The sequence below is a fragment of the Phaenicophaeus curvirostris genome, chromosome 1 (assembly GCF_032191515.1).
Source record: "Phaenicophaeus curvirostris isolate KB17595 chromosome 1, BPBGC_Pcur_1.0, whole genome shotgun sequence".
NCBI classification, from domain to species: domain Eukaryota; kingdom Metazoa; phylum Chordata; class Aves; order Cuculiformes; family Cuculidae; genus Phaenicophaeus; species Phaenicophaeus curvirostris.
This window is the reverse complement of record NC_091392.1, coordinates 130,377,509-130,401,549: the sequence shown is the minus strand read 5'-3', so window position 1 is coordinate 130,401,549 and position 24,041 is coordinate 130,377,509. Positions and strand designations below refer to the sequence as shown.

General features: G+C 36.3%; 1 protein-coding gene across 1 annotated transcript in view; it reads left to right on the top strand.

Annotated features, from left to right (window-relative positions):
- Positions 1-14,955, top strand: part of MOSPD2 (motile sperm domain containing 2) — a 36,112-nt gene extending 21,157 nt beyond the window's left edge. The window contains exons 9-15 of the mRNA XM_069874524.1: positions 1,651-1,821; positions 5,104-5,216; positions 8,794-8,890; positions 9,686-9,782; positions 10,447-10,576; positions 12,245-12,347; positions 12,874-14,955. Coding sequence (XP_069730625.1) covers positions 1,651-1,821; positions 5,104-5,216; positions 8,794-8,890; positions 9,686-9,782; positions 10,447-10,576; positions 12,245-12,347; positions 12,874-13,005 — 843 coding nt within the window. The 3' untranslated portion in view covers positions 13,006-14,955. The remainder of the gene's footprint in view (positions 1-1,650; positions 1,822-5,103; positions 5,217-8,793; positions 8,891-9,685; positions 9,783-10,446; positions 10,577-12,244; positions 12,348-12,873) is intronic.
- The last annotated feature ends 9,086 nt before the right edge of the window (positions 14,956-24,041 follow it).

The window sequence follows — 24,041 nt, the reverse complement described above, 5'->3', positions numbered from 1 at the left end:
AGCATCTTGTAGAACAGGTTTCATGTTTCACAAAACTTGTAAATCACAGAGTGCACAAAGAGCACAGCACACCTGTTCAGCCTTTCTGTTCAATACAGTACCCATAAGTAGCCTTTCGTCCTTTTTCTGCTGTGCCCGCTATTTGGATCCATCTTGAAAGAGCCAAGTCTTGCCTCACGTAAGCAACTAGTGGAGCAGGCTAGTTACTTTGCAGAGATACAGAGAATGTAATTGCAGTAAAATCTATGTATCCAAGAAGTGTGTTAGACTAGTTTTGTAATTAACAAATAAAATCCTTTTTGGAAATGGAATTGATAATGTTGAATTTGAAGTCAATGGCAGCTTTGCTTAATCAAGGAAACTACTCTGTGTCTCTATTGGAAGCCTTAAAGCTTCCATATCTCAGTCATGTTATCTTCACATATGTTTTGTTTCTACTGTGGCTCAGGTTCACTCAAAGGCTGAATCTGAGGCTTTCCTTAGCAAGGTTTTTCTGTCAGCCAGTTGTGAAAGGAGGAAAATAAATTGCTTGGGCTTAGACAACTGGTGGATGATGGTGTGTCCAGAATATCAAATTATTAAAACTAATAATGGAAGACAGAAGCTTGGACTTTGCAGTGTTTTGGAATGTAACTTAACTTCCTTTCAAGTCCTCATCAGTGTCTGTTACCTGTGGCTGTTATCATGCTGCTAATCAAGAGCAGTTGCATACCAGGTACCTGGTGCTGAGTGGCTCTTGTCCAGGTTTCAAAGATGTTCTGCTCTTTATAGTAGTTTTGTCTTGGAGAACTTGTTGGAATTTCCCAAAACAGTTTAGGGAGGAAGCTAGTGTTACACATTCTGGAAAAAGAGGGTTATGCGCTCAAGAGCGTTTATTAATAAATGTATACCAAGTCACTGTTCTCCTGGATTCCCAGGACACCTTCCAGCCTGTTATCATCGGTAAATTTGCTGATACTGCATTCAACTCCTCTTGTTAAATAAGATGCAATAGAAACTACTTGGAGAATGTTAAAGATATTTCTAGTTAGCAGAAATTTTTACTGATCCTCCAGTAGCAAGGATATGTTTACTGCAGAAGCATTGAGGTCTTAAATATGCTGTTTCTTCATTACTCAGGTGTCTTGAATATGGTCTTCAAGTTGATTTGATATGCTCAATACTGAGGTCTGAGTTGCAAGATATGTTAAAGGTCCACAATCTGTTAAAGTTGAGAGATTGTTTGATTCTTTTGTGGTTTTGTTTTAGTTTTTAACCTGTGGCTCCTGTGAAACCAAAATGCAAAGAACTGAAGTTTTTCATCATTTGACAGATACTTTTAAAGAATATCTCAAAAGTTTTAAACCATGTTTCCTAGAGCCAAGAACCAAACTGCAGCATTAAGGCTGGGTGCTAACCCTCAATAGCCTAGATTCTACAGTTCTGCTGTGACTATAAATAAAAACATTCGGTATAATTTGGTGGCTTCATCAGGTTGACTGCATTTATTTGCCTGTTAATGATGAAATAAAAACACAAGGGTCCAATTAAAAATGGATAAATGAAACTTACAAGTCGTTGGGAGGAAAATTTATAGTATTTTCCTTTAGAAAAAGTAACTTCTCATCCTCCTAAATAACTGGTCCTTTAAAAATCTACTTAATATTTTAGGATTCTTTCAAGTACAGTTATCCTCCATTAGTTGATGATGATTTTCAAACTCCTTTATGTGAAAACGGACCCATTACTAGTGAAGATGAGCATGAAAGTAAAGAAGAAATTGATGCGGACACCAAGGAGGCTGGGGAGCCGAATGAAGAGCAAAACCTTAATCAGAAAAAGGTATCTAACTGAAGATTGAGGCAAGACTAGCTAAATGTTTACAGACAGGGGCAGGAGGCGTATAGTTTTTTTTTCTTGTTGAGTTTTTACTTTGCGTGTTGATTTTTATTTTTAAATTTTTTCTCCCTTCCAGCTTGACAGAGGAACCCAGTAAAACTGAAAATTGTACTTGCAGCTTCAGTCTTGCTTCTTAGCCTGTTAAGACCAGTTTCATGCTTCTGAGTAAAATGCAGACCAAATATTTAGTGTACCTCTGGCATATAATGCATTGTACAGTAAAATTTAAAGGGCTTCTGTGACTTGTTTTGAAAGGTTTTTTCTTTCTAGTTGGTTTATTTTTCATCTTGGTATATCTAGAGGTCTACATCTTAAAGTACATTGTTTTTCTCAGATGCTTGAGTGAATATGTACATGAGAAAATATTAATTATTTATACTTTGCTGGTTATTAATTTATTTTCTTAAATTATTGATAAAATCTCAACAGAAGTTTCAGACTTAGTCTCCAAAGAAATTGTATCCCTAATCTGCAATTCCTGTTCTACAATATAGTCTTTCTGCATCGGTGGCTATTCAGAAATATCAGGCGTTCTTTTACAAGTCCATACAAAGTGATATTTATTAATGTGCCATGATAGTGGAGATATTGCTCTTGAAAATAGTAGGAAAAGGCTGAAAATCGCCACTTTAGTGCCATAATTAATTTTGGAATATAAATTGCAAAACTTCTGTTTAATGAAGTAGAATACTTAATTATTACACTTCCAGTTTCATTTACTGTTTTAAATTTGTCAGTGATTTGAAACACAGCTCACTTTTAAGTAGTCCAGCTGTTCGTTGCAACTTGGCCAGATATTCAAAAGAGGTAAATTCATTGACTGTAAGGTCAAAAGGAAGCATTCCATAGCCATTGTTTCTTCTTAACCATTAAACTCAGTGGCTTAGTTTGGTTGTAGTCCATCTTCCAAGCTCTGATTCTTGGATGTGGAAGTTTGGAGGATTCCTTGTCAGTGTGAGAGTTGCCTCTGATGCTTAATAGTGTCACTGTGTGTGTGTGTGCACATTTAATTTGTTTGGCTAACTGAAACTTTCTTCTTAAGGTAATTTTTGGGGGTTTTTTTCACTCTTAAAAATGATTATTTGGTTTATTGTATTTTCTGTTTCATACAGTCTGATCAAGCTGCTCTTCAGTCTTCTGAATGAATTAAGATTGCCATTTATGCTTATACCAATTACTATCCTATCAATTAATCTTAAAGCTCATTTAAGGCTTTACCCTTAAAACACTTGTAAAATTTCAGACCATTGTTGTTATTTTTTTTCTGTAAAAAGCAGACTATTGTTTTGCTTCAACTCACTATTACTCTGCTCACATACTTAAAAATAGTACTTGCTATTTCTTCCACAGCAAGTACGCTGTTTTTTACTACTTTAATGCTATGTTGTTTTTCCAAAATGTTTTTCAGAAATACTTCTTTATTGTCTCTAAGTGGTTGGCGTTCCTTATTTCCAAGTGAATTATTTTTACTTGGCCATCTAAATATACTCATTTTAATAAGGCATACTTCCAAATTGACAGATTTAAAATGATCTGTGAAGTATCATTGACTGCATTATTTACTGCATTACCAGTCTTTATACGCAGACTCTTGCATCACTAAGAATTAGTCTGATTTATTTTGTGTATGTATGCCTCCCCTTATCCCATAGAAGGGCCTGTTTCTTTGCAGAGAGTAGAGGAAGCTTAAGTGCCTTTCCTGTAGAAGCCTTGTCCAGGGAGGTTATTCTCCCTCTGTACTTGGCACTGGTGAGACCGCTGCTTGAATACTGTGTTCAGTTCTGGGCCCCTCACCACAAGAAGGATGTTGAGGCTCTGGAGCGAGTCCAGAGAAGAGCAACAAAGCTGGTGAAGGGGCTGGAGAACAGGCCTTATGAGGAGCGGCTGAGAGAGCTGGGGTTGTTTAGCCTGGAGAAGAGGAGGCTGAGGGGAGACCTCATTGCTCTCTACAACTACCTGAAAGGAGGTTGTAGAGAGGAGGGTGCTGGCCTCTTCTCCCAAGTGACAGGGGACAGGACAAGAGGGAATGGCCTCAAGCTCCGCCAGGGGAGATTTAGGCTGGACATTAGGAAAAAATTTTTCACAGAAAGGGTGATTGGGCACTGGAACAGGCTGCCCAGGGAGGTGGTTGAGTCCCCTTCCCTGGAGGTGTTTAAGGGACAGGTGGACGAGGTGCTAAGGGGCGTGATTTAGTGTTTGATAGGAATGGTTGGACTTGATGATCCGGTGGGTCTCTTCCAACCTGGTTATTCTATGATTCTATGATTCTTTACCTTTAACATGTGCTGTAATGATATTTTTATCTTTTAATCTTAAGATGTATGTGGAATAAAACACAACACAGGTAGTATATTTGCATCCAAACCTTTAACTGTAATTATAGGGGAAAAAATTGAATTCTCATGTGGTTTCTTTTTATGAAACCTATTTTCTATAAAATTTTATATTATTCTCATTCCCGTATTTCAAATTTACATAAACTGAATTCTTCTGTCTCTCTTAAGTGGAATAAAAACAAGACTAAGCAAACTGTGCAGCTAATGGATCTTGAATCATGATGTCACTACTTTTAGTTTTCTATATTCCTCTATCCCATTTTGCACTTAATTCCAGAATTCTTTTGATTTTTGTAATATGTTCAGGCCTGCTGACATTTATTTTCTTAATGTAACAGAGGAAAACCCTCAACCTACAATATCTGCAGTTTTGGATGCACCAATTCAATCAGCATTGTTGCTTTTTCAGCTTTCCAGTGCTTACAAGTTCCCTCTGAAAGCGGCGAAGACACGCTTAGTATCTCTGCAATACAATAAAGTGTGGAATTGATACTGTGTTTTCTGTTCGTTTTTGCAGTGATTGTATTGGGGTGTCTCTTAACTACAAAGTTTTGCACTGGAAGAATAACATCAGTGCTTAATCTTAAATATTTGAAGTGCTGTAACTTAATGTGTTTGGATTTTTCAAACATAACCAACTTGGGCATCAGGAAAATACATGGAAAGAAACAAAGCAGGAGTTTTGTTCCATGCATGTTTTGTACATTGTGGAACTTCTATAATTTTATTCAGTGGACTTGAAGCAGCTTCAGGGAATGAATGCATATTGCTTCATCTGTAATGTATAAAATCTTGAAATAAGACTTCTCATTCTGTGAAGTGCCTATGTGATTCTGTGACATGTAACCCACGTTTCTAGTTAATCATTGTAAATGTCATTTTTACTTAGGTGAATTCTATAGAACAAATTTCCAAATCAGAGGAAACTGACAAAACAGAGGTAAAACCAAAAAATGCAAAGAAAGCATTAACCACTTTTAAAGGACCTTTATTACATATCAGGTAACAATGTTGTTTAACTTTTTTTTACCATATGCCTTGGCTATTTGAGTACTGAACTAATTGATTTTCAAAATAAGCTGTTTTTTCAGACTATTAGAGGAAAACAAGTTAAACATCCTTTGAAGAATTTTTACAAAGCTCAAAGTTTTTCTAGTTTTGCATGTTATCCATGAATCTTTTGTTGTCACCATTGGGAGGCTTTTTGCACTAATGAGTAGCTGTACATTACACAGAATAGTAGAAGCACTTAATGATTTCATTTATATTGAGAAACTATTGTGGAATTTAATTAAACCTGTGCATATCTGTAATGAGAGCAATAGTTTGACATCACATTGGCTTAAGAAAAAGCAATGCATTTCCTAAGATGACTTTCAAAGTTAAATCTTGCTTGAATTCTTTTACCTTAAGATGGTGTAAATGTCTACACCAGTAGCTGGCGCCAGATGAATTTAATAAATGGGTCAAGTTTATTTTGTGTAGGAAGTGCTCTGTATAAATGGCACATCTGCTTAGAAGACTTTGTTACTCAAGATGCTTACATCTTGCAGTTAGTCTGCTTTTATCATTAAACTACGGGAAAATAAATTGGCCAATATAATTTATTTCATTTCACTGCTTGTCAGGTTAAGATGCTTTTATAGAAATTAACTATTTTTTTCACTTTCATTTTGCTGTTAGGTGAATGAAGAAAATACCTAATGTGTAGGTAATTAAATAGTTATTTTTGAAGCACTGATTAGTTTTGGAATGAATTTGAATAGTGACATGCTCATTAGCATAAGAAAATATTTTCTATCTGTCAAGTTTTCCTGTTTTGTAAATGAAAATTATCTTTGTAGTCCCTTTACAGAAACCTCCTCTGCATAGACTAGTTTCTTGTATGGCAAGACAAAAGCACACTCATTTTGGCCAAAAGCCAAAAAAACTATCAAAACTAGCAACCACACATTCTTAAAAAAAAAAAGAAACACAAAAAACAAAAACAAGAACGAACAAACAAAAAATAGAACAGAAAGAAAACAACTCCAAACACTTCAGACCCTTGCTCATGTGCCTCCTGCCCCCCTCTTGCTTTTTTCTCTTAAAGAATTTCATGTTCTACCATTGGAATTGAAGTGTCAGAGTTCATGTAAATTATATTGAAGAGTAAAGTTAGAGTATAGAGATGCTAATTCTTAGAGTCTTGCTGTCATGGAAAATAAATTCCTGAATTACTAGTGTCTGTTGTCCTTGTTCTTTTTTTTTGTTTGTCTTTTTTTTTTTTTTTAGTAAACTCTTGAGAATATGCTTGGTTCTTACTCTTTATTAATAATCTAACTCTGTAGAAGCTAGAACTAGTTTTTATTTCCTTGGAATCTTTCTTAGGACACTATATATCAAAATTCAATATATTTCAGTTCATTGTCCTTTGTAACTAGTCACAGGCACCTGTCTCTGAGACTATAAGCTCTGCCCCTGTCAGTAGCTCTTATACTTGCTGATACCACTGGTGCCCTATGAAGGGAGCAGCCTGGAGCCTGACTGGGAAACTGGGGCAGAGCAGCTCTTGGACCATGAAGTCAGTCAGGGAGAACCAGCAGCCGTTCTGTGCATCTGTAACTACTTTTGCAGAAGTCTCAGCAAGGCCTCCTTAGGTATCCTGCAGGATATTACTGGCCTTTCACTGCTTAGTGCTTGTTGGCTTTGTTGCATGACCGAAGCTGGGTATTTGCACTCTTTCTCATGGTTCTACCCATGCTCACCAGTCATCTGTCTCTTTGTGGTTTACAGCACAGTTGCTGTTGCCTTATGTACTTTAGTATGAAAGTCTGGTCTTTATTGACCTTCATCCTCAATATATGAATATATTTGGTAAGACAAAAAGTAGCAGTTTACGTGCAATGTCTGGCAGAAGATGAGCTTCTCTTGTATATTGAGATGATAATTTCTAGTACAAGCTGAAAGCATTACCCCACACACATCAGAATAAGGAAAGGAGTGTTTCTATAAAAATAGAAAAAAGGTTGGGTGCACATTTAAAAGAAAACACCCCTCCCTCTCACCAATTACACCCCCCCACTCTCAGATGCAGTTCTCAGACAACAGACGTAGAGCAGTGGACTATAATTTTTTTTGTTGTGGTTTTTTTGGGGGGTTTTTTTGGTTTTTTTTTTTGTCAGTAGCTACAGTTGGTAGTGGAACAAGGAAGATCAGCCTCTCTTGGAAGGTTCCTTTCCTTGAGTTCTTTGTGGCTTGTTTTGCTGCTAGTCAATGCTTTTCTGCCTCACGTACAGTTCATCTTGCAATTGCTAAATTGCACAACTGCAATAGTACAATATTAAGATAATGAAAATTCTTTCTATATACACTCTTCCTTTCCTGCTGCTGTTGTTTACATAAGTTGAGAATTTGGGAACAGGAAAAAAGGCTAAGAGAAGAGGAGGGTACGGTTGCCCTGTTAATCTGTTTTAAACTCATTGCTTTCTGTCTCACTTAGCACATTTCCTTCTTCCCCACCAAAAAGGAAAAAAAAATAAAATCTTGTCCTGTGCACTACCTCATGGATTGTAAAACAGACACACACACACACACACACACACACACACAGAGTCACCATTGGATTCAGTGTCTAGAACAGGCATTCAGGCTAGCCCTTGAAGCACCAGAGATTTTTCTTCTCTACTAATGCACTGGTTTGTTTAAGTGAGAGAAGAAAGGAGGCCTTTTGAGGAGGAGGTCAAGCTAATGTGAAATGACCATTCTAAAAATGGGGGAAGGAAAAAAAAATAACTTTTTTAGGAAAAGGCTTTCTGTCAAGAGTATGCAATTGGGTAGTACTGCATGGTATGGCAGTGCTCTATGTACTTCTAATGTGACATATTTATAGAAAACACTTTACTTGAGTTTCTCCTTAACTTGTAGTATATGAGCATGTCCTGATTTTTTTCCTAGTAGTGTTCATTTGAGTGCTTACTATAAAATGAATTGTGTTAGTTTGATATGGTGTAAAAGGTTTCGTGCATGAATCTCCTAATTGCACAAGAATATTAAAACCAACCAAAAAACTATTTATGCATGCGTCTCCAGAAGTACATGAAGACTGACTCATAAGTACAAGCGGATTTAGCAGTAGTGGTTGAAATGATTGCCACTCAGATAATCTGGCTGCTCCTTTTATGTGTGCACCTATTACAAGAATAGGTGTATGAGGTGGAAAATACTGTCTGTCACACCTTATATTCTTTAATACTAACATAAATTAAATCACGTTGTCCTTTAACATACTGCTATGATATGTAGTGGCTGAAGTGACTGTATATGTCTTTTGGCTATTCCTGCTTTTGCAGGTGGCCATGTTCTTCCAGGTGGGAAATAGTCAAGGGCAGTAATCAAGTGCTGTATCTACGTTCACTTGTGGTCATGAGTCAACCCTAAGCCTCACTACAAAATTTCTGCATTTTGTTTTCACAGCCATTTTGACAAAAATCTGTTTACAGTGACTGTAGCTGCAGGGTTGAAAGTATTTAATTTTCTTGTAGGTATGTTCAGTTAAAGATAATTTGAACAAACTAATTCCTCTAAAATTTCTTATTAGCCCAGCAGAAGAACTATATTTTGGATCCAAAGAAACTGGAGAGAAAAAATGCTTGATTGTTCTCACTAACGTCACTAAAAACATAGTGGCTTTTAAGGTAAGTATTTCATGTGTGGCCTGGTTTACTTTACTAAATGTGCAATTTCTTCATGGTTTGGGTAAGGCTGAAGAAATATGAGTAAATCTACTTATCAGTCTAAATTTTTTATTCTGTTGTGATGCAGATCAAATAAATCTTCTAGCTGAATTTGTGCCTATATGTATCACCCCAAAGGGGACAATCAGCAATACAAATCTTTTCAGCACTGACTGAAAAAGAGCTGTGGGAATGGTTAGTTGTTTATTGAGAGTTTAATACTTACTGAAAATGAAAGGTTTGAGCATTGAAAAGTGATCTCTCTAGCATTTTTCTCCTTGTTAAATCCTGGCTAGCAACAGGTCAGTAATGTTCAAAAATGATGCTGCTCCATCTACATCAAAGGAACGAAAGCAGTTACACTTGCTTCAGAAATACCGAGTTGATTTGAGTCTTGATCTGGTTTTCCACATCTTTTGTGTTCTGCACACACACAAATAACTAAAATTTCCATGCTTTCGTATTAAGATTTTTAACAGAGTCTATTTGATACTTTTGGCACTTTTTTATGTATAAATGTAAGAAAGAAAAATAGCATATGCCAGAAAAGAAAGGATGGAAGTGGTTGAGTGAGAGGAAAAAGGGAAATACTAGTGATTACTCCTGAAAAGGAATGTATTTTAAAGACTGTATACGTTACCATGTCTTAATATTTAAGTTTATGGGGATTTAGTTGTTACAGAATGAGGGAGGTTATTAAACAATCATACTTTGTGTGTGTATTTATTGTATGTTTCCTTGCTACATCTTGTGTAGGTGAGAACAACTGCTCCTGAAAAGTACAGAGTTAAACCTAGTAACAGCAGCTGTGAACCTGGGACGTCATTGGATATAATAGTGTCTCTTCATGGTGGTAAGTAAAATCTTACAATAGAATTTTTAAGAAGTCTGGACAAGCTTTATTAATGAGCTGACTGCTCTAGATAATAATCTCTGTATCTGTTTGCTGGGGTGTAAGACTGACATCCATGTTTGCTTGGTTTTTGTATGAGTGTTACTAGTTGTGTAAAAAAAAAATACATAAATACATTATGTGCATGTCAGACAGCATTTGAGTAACTGCCCATACTGATTTATTACTCCACTTAGGTATAAACAGCTGTTGTCTGCAGCCCATCCTGTTTCTTGTCTTAAAAACAAAAAAGTCGAGAGTGTCAGCTGCCTTGCTCTGTTACAGTGGGAATTTATCTGTGGTAACTCGTGTTTCCCATGTTGTTGCAAGGACAGGTGGATTTGCTGAAGAACGAATTCTTTACAAAATTCTGGATTGTCCTTGAATCGTTCAGGTGAAACTAGTTCTCTTAAAACTGTAGAATTTGGGAAAACTGTAATCAAAATATTGAAGATAATATCATTGTGAAGATAATATCATTATTTTTATTTCTAGTAAGTCAGTGTCCTATGTCCTGCAATAAGCAATCTCTCATTTTAAGATACTTTGGTTTACTTCTATGCACTTTTAATATTGTCATTTTATCCAAGGACACTTCTGCATTTTTTTTTTCTCTTGAGGGCAGGTTTTGCAGCTTCTCTGCAGGATCGTTTCCTTATAATGGCAGCAGAAATGGACCAATCTTCTGGAGCAGGTGTACCAGAACTGACCCAGTTTTGGAAAGAAGTCCCTAGGACCAAAGTGATGGAGCATAGGTGAGCGTATAGTTTTCTGTTGACAGGGGGGTTTTTTAGCTATTACCGCTTAGCTGATTTATAGCACTTGATTATAGTGATTCTCCAAACCCAGGTGCGTGCTTGCTGACTGAAGTATATTGTTGAGGCTTCTGTTGTATTTTAACTGATTAAAGGTGGTTTTAATGCATAAAATGTCTTAGTATTCTGTACATGCTCTTCTTTTTATTGTTGTTGCGTTTGTAGAAAAATTTGAATGCATGTGACAATACACATGGATGGTAGATTTTTTTTTTTTTTAATAAGAATCTACCACTTGAGTTTTCTAAAACAGAACACACAGGAAAGAAGACATACCAAATGCAAAACTGATTTCTAGACAATATTTAAAAATATTCCCTTTCTGCTATGGAAAATCATGATGCTGCAGAAAATTTCTGTAAAACCTATCATGTTCATGTGTGTGTGTGTGGGAACTAGATGATCTTTAAGATCCCTTCCAACCCAAACTATTCAATGATTCTTTCATCTAGGCGTCTTAGAGCTGTGATACCAAGATGCTGATTCATCTTCTTTAAAAAAGACATTTTTTATTTTTACTTTCTTTTTCTTTTGGAGCTGCCTTTACCCCCACATGGTAGAATTAACATGAAAAAATATTTTTGAGGCTTGATGCCTAAGTCTTGCTCTCGCTTTCTTTGCTTCAAATGCTTATCCCTTACTTCCCTATTAAATGAAATGTGCATCAGGGGAAAGACCTTAAGCTTCTTTGTATAAATGTTGGAATTTTTTTTAAAGACAGACTTTGAAATGATAGCGAGAGGTTAAGTGATTACATTAAATTTATCACCTGCATGACATGACATGCATGTACATTACTAATCAATACAAAACTGACCTTTACTTTTTATTAAACCTAGATTAAAAGTAGTCAAGAACATAATTATTATGTCTTTAGTATTACATGTACAAGTGATTTATCTAAGGAATCTACTTAGATGTTACTACATATTTGTCCCTTTTTTTTGTTTTGTCTTGCCAGAGTAATTACAGCATTTCTTTTTCCTTGAAAAATGTTACAGTCTAAATTTAACCATTTCTTTATCAAACAAATTCATTCCCACACCAATTGACTTGCATGTTATCAGAGGAGCTTCTGCTATATTTTATAAATTGTGCAGGTTTTCCACTACCTTCAATTGTCATTTGAAAGTCTGTTCTTGCATATTCATCAGCAGACAATCTCATTGCTAATGTTTAAAATGGAAAGAAAACCTTTATATTTTGTTTACCATTCAATAAATTGTTGCGTCTCTCTGATAGTAAGTATTTGAATAATCCAGTGGATCCTGTGCTATGAATTTAAAATGATGAAGATATATTTTAACTGAGCATGCACATAGTGTTGTTCTTGCTTTCTATATCAAAAACTGTCAAAGTGTAATTGATGGACTTAGGAAGCTTTTTCGATTTCAATAGTCCCTGCTCCTTGCAAGGCGATTGGACTAGCTGACGTTTAAAGGTCTCTTCCAACCCAAGTGATAGGATTCTGCAATTTTATTAGTCTTTTAGATAATTAATCATCCAGAACAGATGATAAAGCACATATAATAACTGTTAGATGGACTGTATTAATCGTGCAATGTTACATTTATGATTTTTGGTGCATACTTCTTTCCACTTCCACAGGCTCAGGTGTCATGTTGTAGAAAGCAGTAAACCTTCTTCTCTGACGTTAAAAGAGAACACACTTAATATTCCAGCAAAAACCAATGAAGATTTACATATACAGGTAATAGTGTATTACTTTGTGCTTAATAGTGAGCAAAATTATAAATTCTGGTGGACATAAAAAGAATTTGTACTAAATTTCTTTGGTACTTTGTAAATTGTATGATTTGGAAAGCTCAGCAGTTCAAGTAACTAAATCAGTGGCAGTGATTTAGTGTTTTTTCTAAGTGGTAATGGTTTAGTAGAATACTTTATTGCAGTTTGCTCATTCTTTCTATATGTGTATATATATATCCATTACAGAGCTGGGATATCAGTAAACATCACCTCATATCTTTTGCTTCCTAGTGTAGAGAGGTTACCTGCTTGATATAGGCAGTATGAGGTATCCATAACTCTGAAGATTCAAAGCTTCTTTAGTGGAATAGATTCCTGAAGTATGTACTGATAGAAGAGGTATCACTAAGACAAGCCCTTTTATTTTTTTTTTTTTGAATGTGTTTATAGTTATTGGCTAAAGAACTCTAAATTAACAAATGCCTTCATATGCAGTGATTCTAATTTAATGAAACTGTTTCTATTTTCAGCTAACTCATTTACTCCAAATTAATAAAAGACTTCAAGAGCAGATTGATCGCTGCCTCTGGTTCCAGCAGCTGTCAGTTGGTGTATTGTTACTATCAGTTACTGTTGTTGCCTTCTGCTTCTACCTTGCATGAGGCCAGGAAGCTAAAAAGATTTGCTTTGCACTGGATGTGCTGCCTGTCATGGTTGCTTGGAGTGGAAGAGATTGTGGTGCTGCGCTCAGATTCTGGAACTGCAAAAATATGATCCTACAACAATGAACGATAATACAATTTGCTGAAATAAAAGAAGAAATGAATGACCAGCTAAGAAAATTACTGAACGTTGACACTTAAAACAGTGCATGGGGAGGATGTTAGAGCTAGGACCAGTTTTCACTGTACAACTCCATAAAAACTACTGAACTGGAAGGAGAAAACCAAATATAACAACATACTTCAAAATTGTTTAGTTTCTTTTTCTTCTATTTAACTACTTTGAATAAAATATTTCTTTTCTTTTCATCATATTTATTCTTATATCCTGAATTGCTCTTATAGAAGGTGCAAGCAGTCAGCTTAAGTATATTCTCAAGGTTAACTTGTTGATTCAGGAAAATTTACAGAAATGATGTAGTACAGGCAGAGTTTTTATATAATCTTTGTACATGCACATATAAAGAAAGGTATTTGTTGCTTGTAATCACGTTAGTAATTCAGGCTTCATGCTTGGTTCAATTACTTTTTTTGCTTTTCCTGAACACAAAGTTATTGTAAGTATTTCCTACCAAACAACATAGACACAGCCATATTGACGAGAAATATAAACCTTGTTTGATTCCAAAGATAGTAATGAAATAAACATGTCAAGACACTATTCTGGCAACTCTTAGTCAAATTGCAGAAGGAGCATGAGGATTGACTTTTGATGACCTATTAATGGTTCATAAAAAGGCTAATAAGTAGTCAATGTAAGAACTACTCTGAGATGTGCAGTATGCTTGAATTTCAGATAAATTTATTGAAAAAAGCATATCAAGTCAGGAGGATTAAATATTATTGGAGGCTACATAAAAGTGTTATATATGCCATTTCTCTGAAACTGTTGTAGAAATGGTATATGAAGCTAGCGAGAACTTATGCTAACAAAGATTCTTTGTAGTCATTGCTTGTAAATATGTATATTGAAATCATAAACATTTAAAAGGAGACTGATGATATCTTTCATACATTTAAAATTTTCACTCTTGATGAGGTCTAAAAATTTAAAATAATTACTGGAATTTTTGCTACAAATTGGCTTTGTAATAGATAATTTAGTTTTGTCTGCTGACTTCAATAGATGAGAAGAGATTATTGAGAAAAAATAAAGGTCATACTCTGCTTCTATCTTTTTGCTTACAGTATCTGTCTGGTGTGTTGTAGATGTAGTGTCATTTCTAGGAAATAGAAAAGGGCAGTTTAAAAAATGCATTAGTAAACTGATTAATAAAGCAGCAATATGATTACTAAAAAAATAACCATGTGAAAGGCAAGTCTACAGAATGGTTTGGTGCACAGTCTTCTGTCCTTTCTTAATTTGTATGAGCTTTTACCGCATCTGCATTTTCTTAATTTTCATTAATCTCGTTTCTGTTCAGTTTGTTTCTCAGTATTTTGTTTTTTAAAAGACGTGGCAAATTGCGTTGTTCATTGCTTACTAAGAAGCTGTCGTTTAGGGTGCTTCCATGTGCATGCAACTCAGATGCTTTGCTTCCAACAAAAGGATGGTTGTCTTGTTGAGAAAGTGACAAAGTAATTTGTATCCTTAAGTTAATAATAACCATGCTATTAAAATACCAATTCCTTAATTTGAGTGGATTGAATAGCACTTTACTGTAAAATTGCAAGAATTATATTCTTAGTCTTTGCCAATATGAATATTTTAATGTTTGGGTGCTTTCATATATTTTCAGTATTTTATTACTATGTTGGTATTTTCTTTGTATGATGAATCAGATGAACATCTTTTCTATTTTAATATGTTTTAGAAAAATACAGTTACAAAATAAATATAAGGAAATACGTATTCTTGAATGTTTAATCTTTTAAAAATAGCTGCATCTCCTCCTGAGGTTTTGATTCTCTTGTCTGCAGATCCTTAATGTGAAGGAGGGGTCAATATTGTAATAGCCCATAGTCTGTTGTGTGGCAGAAGTAAGGATGGTACTTGTCAGACATATGTAAAATGTCATAAATTCTATTTATGGTTATAAATTCTATTTATGGTTATAAATTCTTAGGCAGAGTGCCTCTCATAAGACAGCTTATGATACTGGCATGTAGACCCTACCATGGCACAAAAAATGCATATCTGCACAATACAAATATATATATGTGTGTGTGTGTGTAAATGTAACTATTGTTTAAACATCACACAGTATATGGAAAAATATGTATAAGCAAAAAAGAGGCCAAGTAACAGCATTTTTTCTTACATAGAAATCGACAGTAGTCTATTTTGTATTTATCTTCTGTGACAACTTCATTGTTTCTATCATAACAAAACATGGTGACCAATTGGTATTTTCCCAGTCATCAGTTGTTAGTAGTTTCAGGGTTCTTTCGCCTGTCCTTGCAAACACAGATATCCGCCAGTCTGTTTTTGGAAGATTTTGTCAAACACACAACTGAATTTATGGAGTACACTACAGTAATGTGGTTAGAAATTATACCCAAATTGAGAGAACAGACAAAAGATTATTTGCTTTTTTTGCCCCCAGTACATGAAATGCAGTTTATAAAACTTGTACATTTTAGAAGTTAATCAAATCCTTTTTTGTGAACTGTCAAAATGCCAGGTTTATTTTTCCTTTTCCTCATTGTATTTTAGCAGTTAATCTCAGCTTTTACAGACAATTAAGAGAAAGCAATGATTATTAATCCTGGAAGTTAGTGATTTGTACTCCAAAATAGCACATACTCTTTTCTTAGCAAGCAATTTTTGTGCCTTATTCTTACATTCAGTTTTTTACTTTAAGATTAGATTTAAGACTTCGTACATACTGCTTTGTTAATCATCTCTTCTACTTCCAGGGTCTTACTATGAACTGTAGGAGCAGGTGCTGTTCCAGTGTTGCATTGGCACTGATCTTGTTCAGCCTAATATTATTTACAGTGGTTTAACATTGAAGTGTGTTTGAATGCTCAAAGAGGTATCCGAAGAGAATCGAAAGTTTTTCACAGGGAAAGCATGTATATATATGTGTGTGTGTGTGTATATATATATATTATATTAACAGTTAAAGCAGGATTTTTTTGCATAAGGACACATCTATATTGAGGGGGCTTTTTAATTAGATGCTCATTAGAGTAGGCTTCTTTGGGAAAAAAATCTTGATTATAATATTTTGATAGGAATACTTTGATAGGAATACTTTGATAGGAATGGTTGGACTCGATGATCCGGTGGGTCTCTTTCAACCTGGTTATTCTATGATTCTATGATTCTGTTTTAACATATCAAGTAATTCTCCCCATCTTTAGAAAGACAGAGACAAGTATGGTTTAGATATTTTGTAAAATAAGAAAGAGGGGGCGGGAGGGGAGCAACAGGGCCATGAACAGGATTTTTTGGTTGCCTTTTTATTTCATCTGTGACTCCCTGACATTAACTGCTTTGGCTTTAATGTCTGCATTCACATTGTCTCAAACATTTGTCCTGTTTACAGATGTTAGTTCATATGGCAGTTGTTGACTCTGGGTTTTTGTAAAGAGTCAGTATGCCGTCTTGGGGATCCTTATACTTTCTGTGTAACTGGACCAGCAGTATGAGGGTATAACTGCTGTTCTGTTAATAAAGGACAGTGTTCTTTCTTTTTATCCCAGAATAATGCAGCTTTTTATCACAGAATTATGCAGCTTTATGGTGCAAATGAACTGACCAAATGATGGCTGTGAGAATTCCCCTATTTAGATTTTGTAGTAGTTCCATAAGGTGTTGTGTCCATGCCACAAATATGTCTATTTACAGTATATAAATTAGTTTAGGAAGGGGTGATCGGTTATAATTAGTCAGGAAGAGCAGATTCAGTGCCCTTTTCTGAGATTAAAGGTGACGTCTTAAGTCAGTTTCTGACATGCATGGCCTAGTGTTCCCTGGAAGAGGGCTCACTGAGGAACTACTGCACTTACTACATTTCCATTGTCTATTTGTTAATAGGGGTAAATGATTATAAGTTAATTTATTGAGTTAACAATGTTTCTCAGTATTCCTGTTTCTTGGAGTCACTTCAGTATCGACAACTTCTGGCTCTGTGTTTTCTGCAGCTGATGGGAAGCGTAAACTCTTTTCAGTTTTATCAGTTGTTTTAGTCCTACTTTTCAATTTGAATCTCGCTATACTTGCTTTTTCCATTTCTGTAGTGAATGTTTGCAGTAATATACAGAGGCCAAACTTAAAACAAAGTGCAGAAAATACAACTCTCGGTAAGTGTGGCAGTGGTCAAAGCTGGTCCTTTGTAGAGAAGGTGAGTGAACATCCTTGTGCTGGATTCAGTTGTAAGATAGGAAATTTTGAATATGAAGAAAGTACCTGTAACTTGTGTTCATTTGTCTTTTATTTTACTTTGTTCGACAGTGGAATGCATTTATTGTTTTACTGTTAAATGGGTTTTTTTAAACAAAATATTTTTGGAGCTTTTGCTTTTAATTAAAAACATCTTTTTAGAAGGTTAATAAATTGTGTTTTGTTCATTTAGGCCATGAGATAGGCCTAACCCGTGATGATTATTCAGCCAGCAAGAAGCTGTGATTTCCTTGAAATTGTTCAAGGTTTTTTTTCCCATTTTTCAAAACTGTTAAGTCATAGTGCCTCTTTTTTCCTTAGTGTTGATCAGATCTTGCCCCTGAAATAAGTATTTCTATGCAAACTTACTTAGGAGCAAACCACAGTCTATTGGAATTTATCAGAAGAAACAGACAGTTGAATATGCACTTTCTATTACAGAGCCAACTATAAATAACAGGTGGCATCTACTTGCGTTGTTCCAGTGTACAATAAACTAGTGTTGCTGCTTGATGAGAAAATAAATGATAATGATTCACCACGTGTATCAGGTTTATACAGAAAGTCAGAAGGATGAAGTGGAACAACTCTACATAGTTGTGTGCTCTTCCCAACACAGGATATCAAACTGGTCTCTTCAGAGCAATTGTTCCCATAATTTTGGGCCCAGGAGAAGGAGAAAAACCAATCTTGATTGGTTTTGGCTCAGAGCCAATGTAATTTCTTTAGATTTGCAAATAAATGCTTTGGATGTAAGAACTCAAATCCAAGTCTCTAGTATCAGTCTTACCGTGACCACCATCCCATTTTGTGTTTATGATGGAATCTGAATTAAAATAGTCTTTGGGTAATGATAATGTAGTCTAACAAATCCTATGTGGTGTTTAATGATTCAAAATTACAACTTTCTTGTGTTTCCTTAGCCTTGTATCTGTTAAAATAATTGCCAGTTTCATTTTTGACAGCTTGGAGCAATATCTGAACACCTGTTCCTCAAGCCCCAGGGAAAATGTTAGAAATGAGGAACATCATTTAAATAAATATAGATGACAACAGTAGTGTGAAAAAAGCAGCATAAACAGAATTTGTTAAGCTCTTATTTTTCTAGAATGCTACAGTTGATAAATTGCTGAAAGGAAGAGCAAATCTGGGCAAACACTACAGATGATTCATTAATCTGGTACAACTAACACTTACAGATTGATTCTTAACCTACTGGCATCTGAATTACTGTAATCTGTATACCCTGAAGTGCATTTTCCTGTACAGAAGTAGCATTTACCATATTTTCCTTTTTCTTGTGATTTTTTTTTTTAATTAAACTTTTAAGCTAATGGTGATGACTCACAAAACCATTTTGTACTATGTTTTGAAGGAAAGTAATATTTTCTTCTCAAGCTCACAGTTTGATGGGGTTTGTTCTGCAAAAAAAGATGCATAAAAGTGGATTCTCAGTCTAATCTGGAATTTAGTTGCAACACCCTGAAAAGCAATGCTCATTCATGTTAGTTTGTTGCAATTTTTGAAAATGATCCTGAACAAAGATGCCTTGATGAGCATGTAATCCCAGATAATGCTGTTCTAGTGGACATTGTGATTGACGTGATACTTCTTCCTACCTGTAGTAGTTGGTATAGTGCTGTATTTTGATTTAGTATGAGAATAATGTTGATAGAACACTAACGTTTTTAGTTGTTGCTAAGTAGTGTTTATGCTAAATCAAGGGCTTTTCAGATTCCCATGTTCTGCCACTGAGGAGATGCACAAAAAGCTGGGAGGGAGCATAGCCAGGACAGCTGACCAACTAGCCAAAGAGTATTCCATACCATAGCACAATACTTAGTACATAAACTGAGGGCACTTGGCTGGGGGATTGGTGCTGAGGGATGGGTTGGGCATTGGTCAACGAGTAGTGAGCAATTGCATTGTGCATTGCTTGTTTTGTATATTGTTTTATCATTATGGTCACCTTTCCTGGAGGTGTTTAAGGCACAGGTGGATGAGGTGCTGAGGGGCATGGTTTAGTGTTGTTAGGAATGGTTGGACTCAATGATCCGTTGGGTCTCTTCCAACCTGGTGATTCTATGATTCTATAATTATTATTTTTCTTTCTATCTTTATTTCTTTCTAGCCCTAGGGGAAGTACATTCCAATATTCCTATTCTGGCTGTGCTGTACTGGTGTATGCATCGGGAACATGGGGAGCTGATACAGCCACTCTGTTCTGTCTTCGGAGGGAGCATCCATTTGCTCCAGCAAGTTTCTAACTTGAGGAGAAATTGAAAAAGCGTAAGTATGTGGGGCATGTCTATCTCCTTGAAACAGAAGCATTAGATGATAAATAAAAGGTGTAATAGTCAAGGAAGGAGCTGTATTTTGGTTTTGTTTGCTCTAAGCTGCACATTGAAAAAAACAAGGTAGACAAGTAGATTTTGTGCTCTGTCCGGTTTCAGTGAGATTTATTTTCCATTAACCATATGACTCTGAAAATAAATCTGAAGTCCCTTAGTCACCTAGACTCTATCTTATAGCAGTCTGGCCCAATGGGCAATAAAGCTTGCAGATACAGAACGTTAAAATGTAGGAATACACCTCCTTTTTATAATTTTCCTTGGAATTATTTACTGTAGCTTAAAATACTATGCTGTTTATGTTAATCCCTGGAAAATTCAAGAATGTGTGGTAAAGCTACCCCTTGTTTGCAGGAGCTTCACAGACAAGAATCAGACTATCTTTAGTTGGAAAGGACCCACCAGGATCATTGAGTCCAACTATTTGCTCCTTGCAGGATTGATTACTCATTTGATTACTCAAATTACTCATTCTGTAATGCCTTTTCAGTTTTGCCTTGTTTGTCCTCAGTACTGTCCTCATAGTATGAGAGCACTTCACTGTCTTTTAATGTATTTATCATAACAGAAGCCCGTAAACTAGGTTGGCCCAGTTGCCATTAAACACAGTGAAAACCAAGGTCCAAAACATCACATTTACCACTCCAGCTACACGGATTGTGATCTGTTTAAAAACAAAAGGAGCAAAACAAGTGATGGGAAATGGTGTGTTAAAGCAGTTTGCCTGCTTTCGAACCAGACAGATTTACTGATTTTAATCTTCTTATGTATCAAAATAGAGCTGGGATAAATTAGTAGAGAGGATAGCAGCTTTCTTCCCGCTGACAGAATAAAGAACATTTATAACTTCGAAACAATTTCTCTCCTTGAAGATAATTTTGGATGAGTCTGAGAGGATAACAAGAGCTGGTGTGGTACAACATGTAACGTGGTGCCTTATGTGCTTCTGCACTCTACCGAAGTGAGTTACTGTTGTGTAGCAATGAGAAACAAGAGTCTGTGGCTTGACACAGACTGTGTTTCAGGTGGTATCTGTGTGTTTTGGCATATGTTGCAGAATTTGACTTTCTTATATGAATGATATCAAAAATTTTCAATGATTGCTTCTCACAGTGTTGAAATAAACGTATTTGCTGTGCATATTACTCAGATGACAAGACCAGTGAAAAGCTGAATACAACCAAAAAGCACTTCATTTTTTTTATGACATGCTCTACTTTAATGAACTTTCCTAATGAGTTACTTTGTAGTTTGACTGTAATGTAATACATATTAAATATTTTGTTTCTATAGAATCGTGGAATCACCAGGTTGGAAAAGACCCAGTGGATCATCGAGTCCAACCAATCGTATCAAATACTAAACTAAACCATGCCCCTCTATCAAATACTAAACCATTCCCCTATCTTGCATAGTGTTTCCAAAGTATGTTAAGAAATGGTGTTCAGGTCTTCAGCAATACTTTGAAAGGTTGAATTTTGCATCAACATTGCAAAGGAATGTTAGCACCAGGAAAGTTTTTCAAACTAAACGCATAATTCATCCTAGCACTCCAACATGGATGACTGTTGTAGGGGGCTAATAAATTCAGTTAATTAAGGTGTTCGGGTTTCAAGAACTCTTACAGTTACAAAAGAAGGGGAGGTTTTTAAAATGTCTATACACATATTACCAACTTTGCTGCAAAAATGCAGCTTCTATTTTGAAGGATCTTCAAAAGGATCTATTTCGAACAATAAGTGGATTGAAGAAAAAGCGATAGGAAGGATTAACATAGACATAACAGCAATTCCAGATTTAAGGCATTAAACATAAATTTAAACAGCTGTGAAATGGAAAAAAAAGTTTATTACATAGTAACAATGGTTGATGAACGTGTGCTAAGCCTAAAAATGGTTCCTAGTAAAAAAAAAAAACATATAATACCTAGCAGGTGTCCTCCAGACCTTGGGAGAAAAAGAGGCTAAAAACACACTGGGGACAGCTTTGCCTGAAGTTTGCAGTCTACAGCCAACATAGAGTTACAGATTTCTTGTTTCAAAGAATTTGAAACCAGACAACTTTCTCCATGGCCCTGAGAGGGATGGTTTGCTCAGCCCTTAGAGCATCCAAGCCACCCTTCTGCATGGCCCACGGAGCTGTGACTGCTGGATCCGGTAACTCCCTGAACACTTAATTGAAAAACAGGTTAGAATATTTCTGGTGGATTGTAATCTTGATTTCACTGGCTTATTTTCAGCATGTTTTGTAAAATTTGTTTTTCTTTTAAAAAAAAAGCGTAGCCAAGAGGTGAAGTACCTGCTGATGTTGGTTTGCTTGATTGCTGTTCACTGGGGCAGGTAGCAGCCCCCAGAGAGATGTTGCCACTCAGAGAAGCAATGTGTGTGCCACAGGAGAAATCTGGGCTGCAAAAGAGGGTGGATATGAAGAGATAGAAGCAGGAACTGGAGACTGGTAGCTCCTAGGGAGAGGAATGAAACAACACGGCTGGGTGGCAGAAGGCAGGCTTTCCTTTGAAGGGGTGGAAAGAATATCACAAAAAAGTTGCTCCAGTGAGAGACAGACTGGAGGAGACAACCTGCCCTGCAAGAGAGTGACACAGGGATGGTAGGTATTGATGAAGCTTTTGTTTCCATCTGTCTCACCTAAACCCTATTCCTCTTCTGTTTATGCTATAATGAACTGGTAGAGACTGAAAATCCTGAAAACAGTGGTTCTTTGTATAGTGACCGTATGGAGAAGACATATGTAGATTTGTGTCAAAGCTCTGGGTGATTCAGTGTTCAGTCATGACATGAGTTGAATTAAGCAGAGTGCAAAAGAGACTCCTACTTTCCTTTGAGTCTACACTTATTGCCCCAAGGAGTGTTTTGCCTGTGTATGTGAAATTTCCATTTGAAAGATGCCTGTTGGCAGATGTGCTTATCTGGCCCCTGCTTACTAAGGACCATGTACAGAGAGTATGTGCCACAAGCTTTGTGGCCTTGTGCAGGACTGAAGGGGAGGCTTCCAGATTCGTACAAGTGCGGCACAGGAGTGACAGACACCTTCTTGTCTCTGCTGTGAGCAAACAATATAGTGTCGATGTCCTCCAGGAGCAAATGAAACACCCTCCAGGAAGGTGGAAATGGCTTTGGTAGCCAAATTTAAAATTGCTTTGAACCATGCTGTGAAAATGTCTTGACTAGCAAAGTCATACATAAGTCATCTCTATGTAATGATAGACTAGTGTGCATGTGAATGCCTGTGCAGATAAATTTGGCAGCTCTCAAAGCAAAATACATGTTTGGGATTTTGAAAATGCAAGATCCTGCACAGGGATAGGGGCAATCCCTGGTATCAGTAGAGGCTGGGGGATGAAGGAATTGAGCCTATCTCTGCTGAGAAGGTCTTGGGAGTACTGGTGGGTGAAAAACTGGATATGAGCAGCAATGTGTGCTTGCAGCCCAGAAAGCCAGCTGTATGCTGGGCTGCATCAAAAGAATAGTGGCCCTTGGGTCAGGAAAGGTGATTCTTCCCCTCTACTCTGTTCTGGTGGGATCCTCCACCTCTGGAGCCCTCAAAAATGGAAAGATGTGGACCACGAAGATGATCAGAGAGACAGAACACTTCTGTGAGGAAAGGCTGAAAGAGTTTGGGTTGTTCAGCAGAGAAGACAAGTTCCTGGGGAGACTTTATAACAGCATTCCAGCACCTAGAGGGGGCCTACAAGAAAGCTGGAGAGGGTCTTTTCGCAAAGGCATTGTCACAAATGGAAATTTGAAAATCTGAAAGTCTTCAGAAAGGGGAGTTTACCAATCCGCTTAACCCTGTAACCAACAGTGTTGCAAGGAACAGAAAAATATAAATCATCCAGCTGGTCAGTCACAGTGATTACTGAGCAGTGGTGCAAGAAAAATTAACACTTTCCCGGCTTACTCTATGCAGTTTTTTTCAGATTCTTATCAACAATTTTGCGAAAACAATCAATCCTGTCTAGCTTGCTGAGTTCAAATTAGAAACTCTCTTTAAATCCCTCTAAATAGTTACTGAGAGGCTGCTGCTACTTGTATACGGATGCAACAAACAAGTCAATTTTATTAAGAATAATTGATTATAACAACTCATGACTAAATAAAGGTTTGATGATGACTGTGACTAAGATACTATTTACAAAAATACATCAAACAGCCCTATATAAGACCCAAAACTCAAATGTGTGCAAGAACATTCCAAACAATGATTTTTGCCCAACTGCCTGGGCCAGTGGGCAGGGCACCTGGTTTACATGGCTCTGAAAACATAGCCTGGCTTAG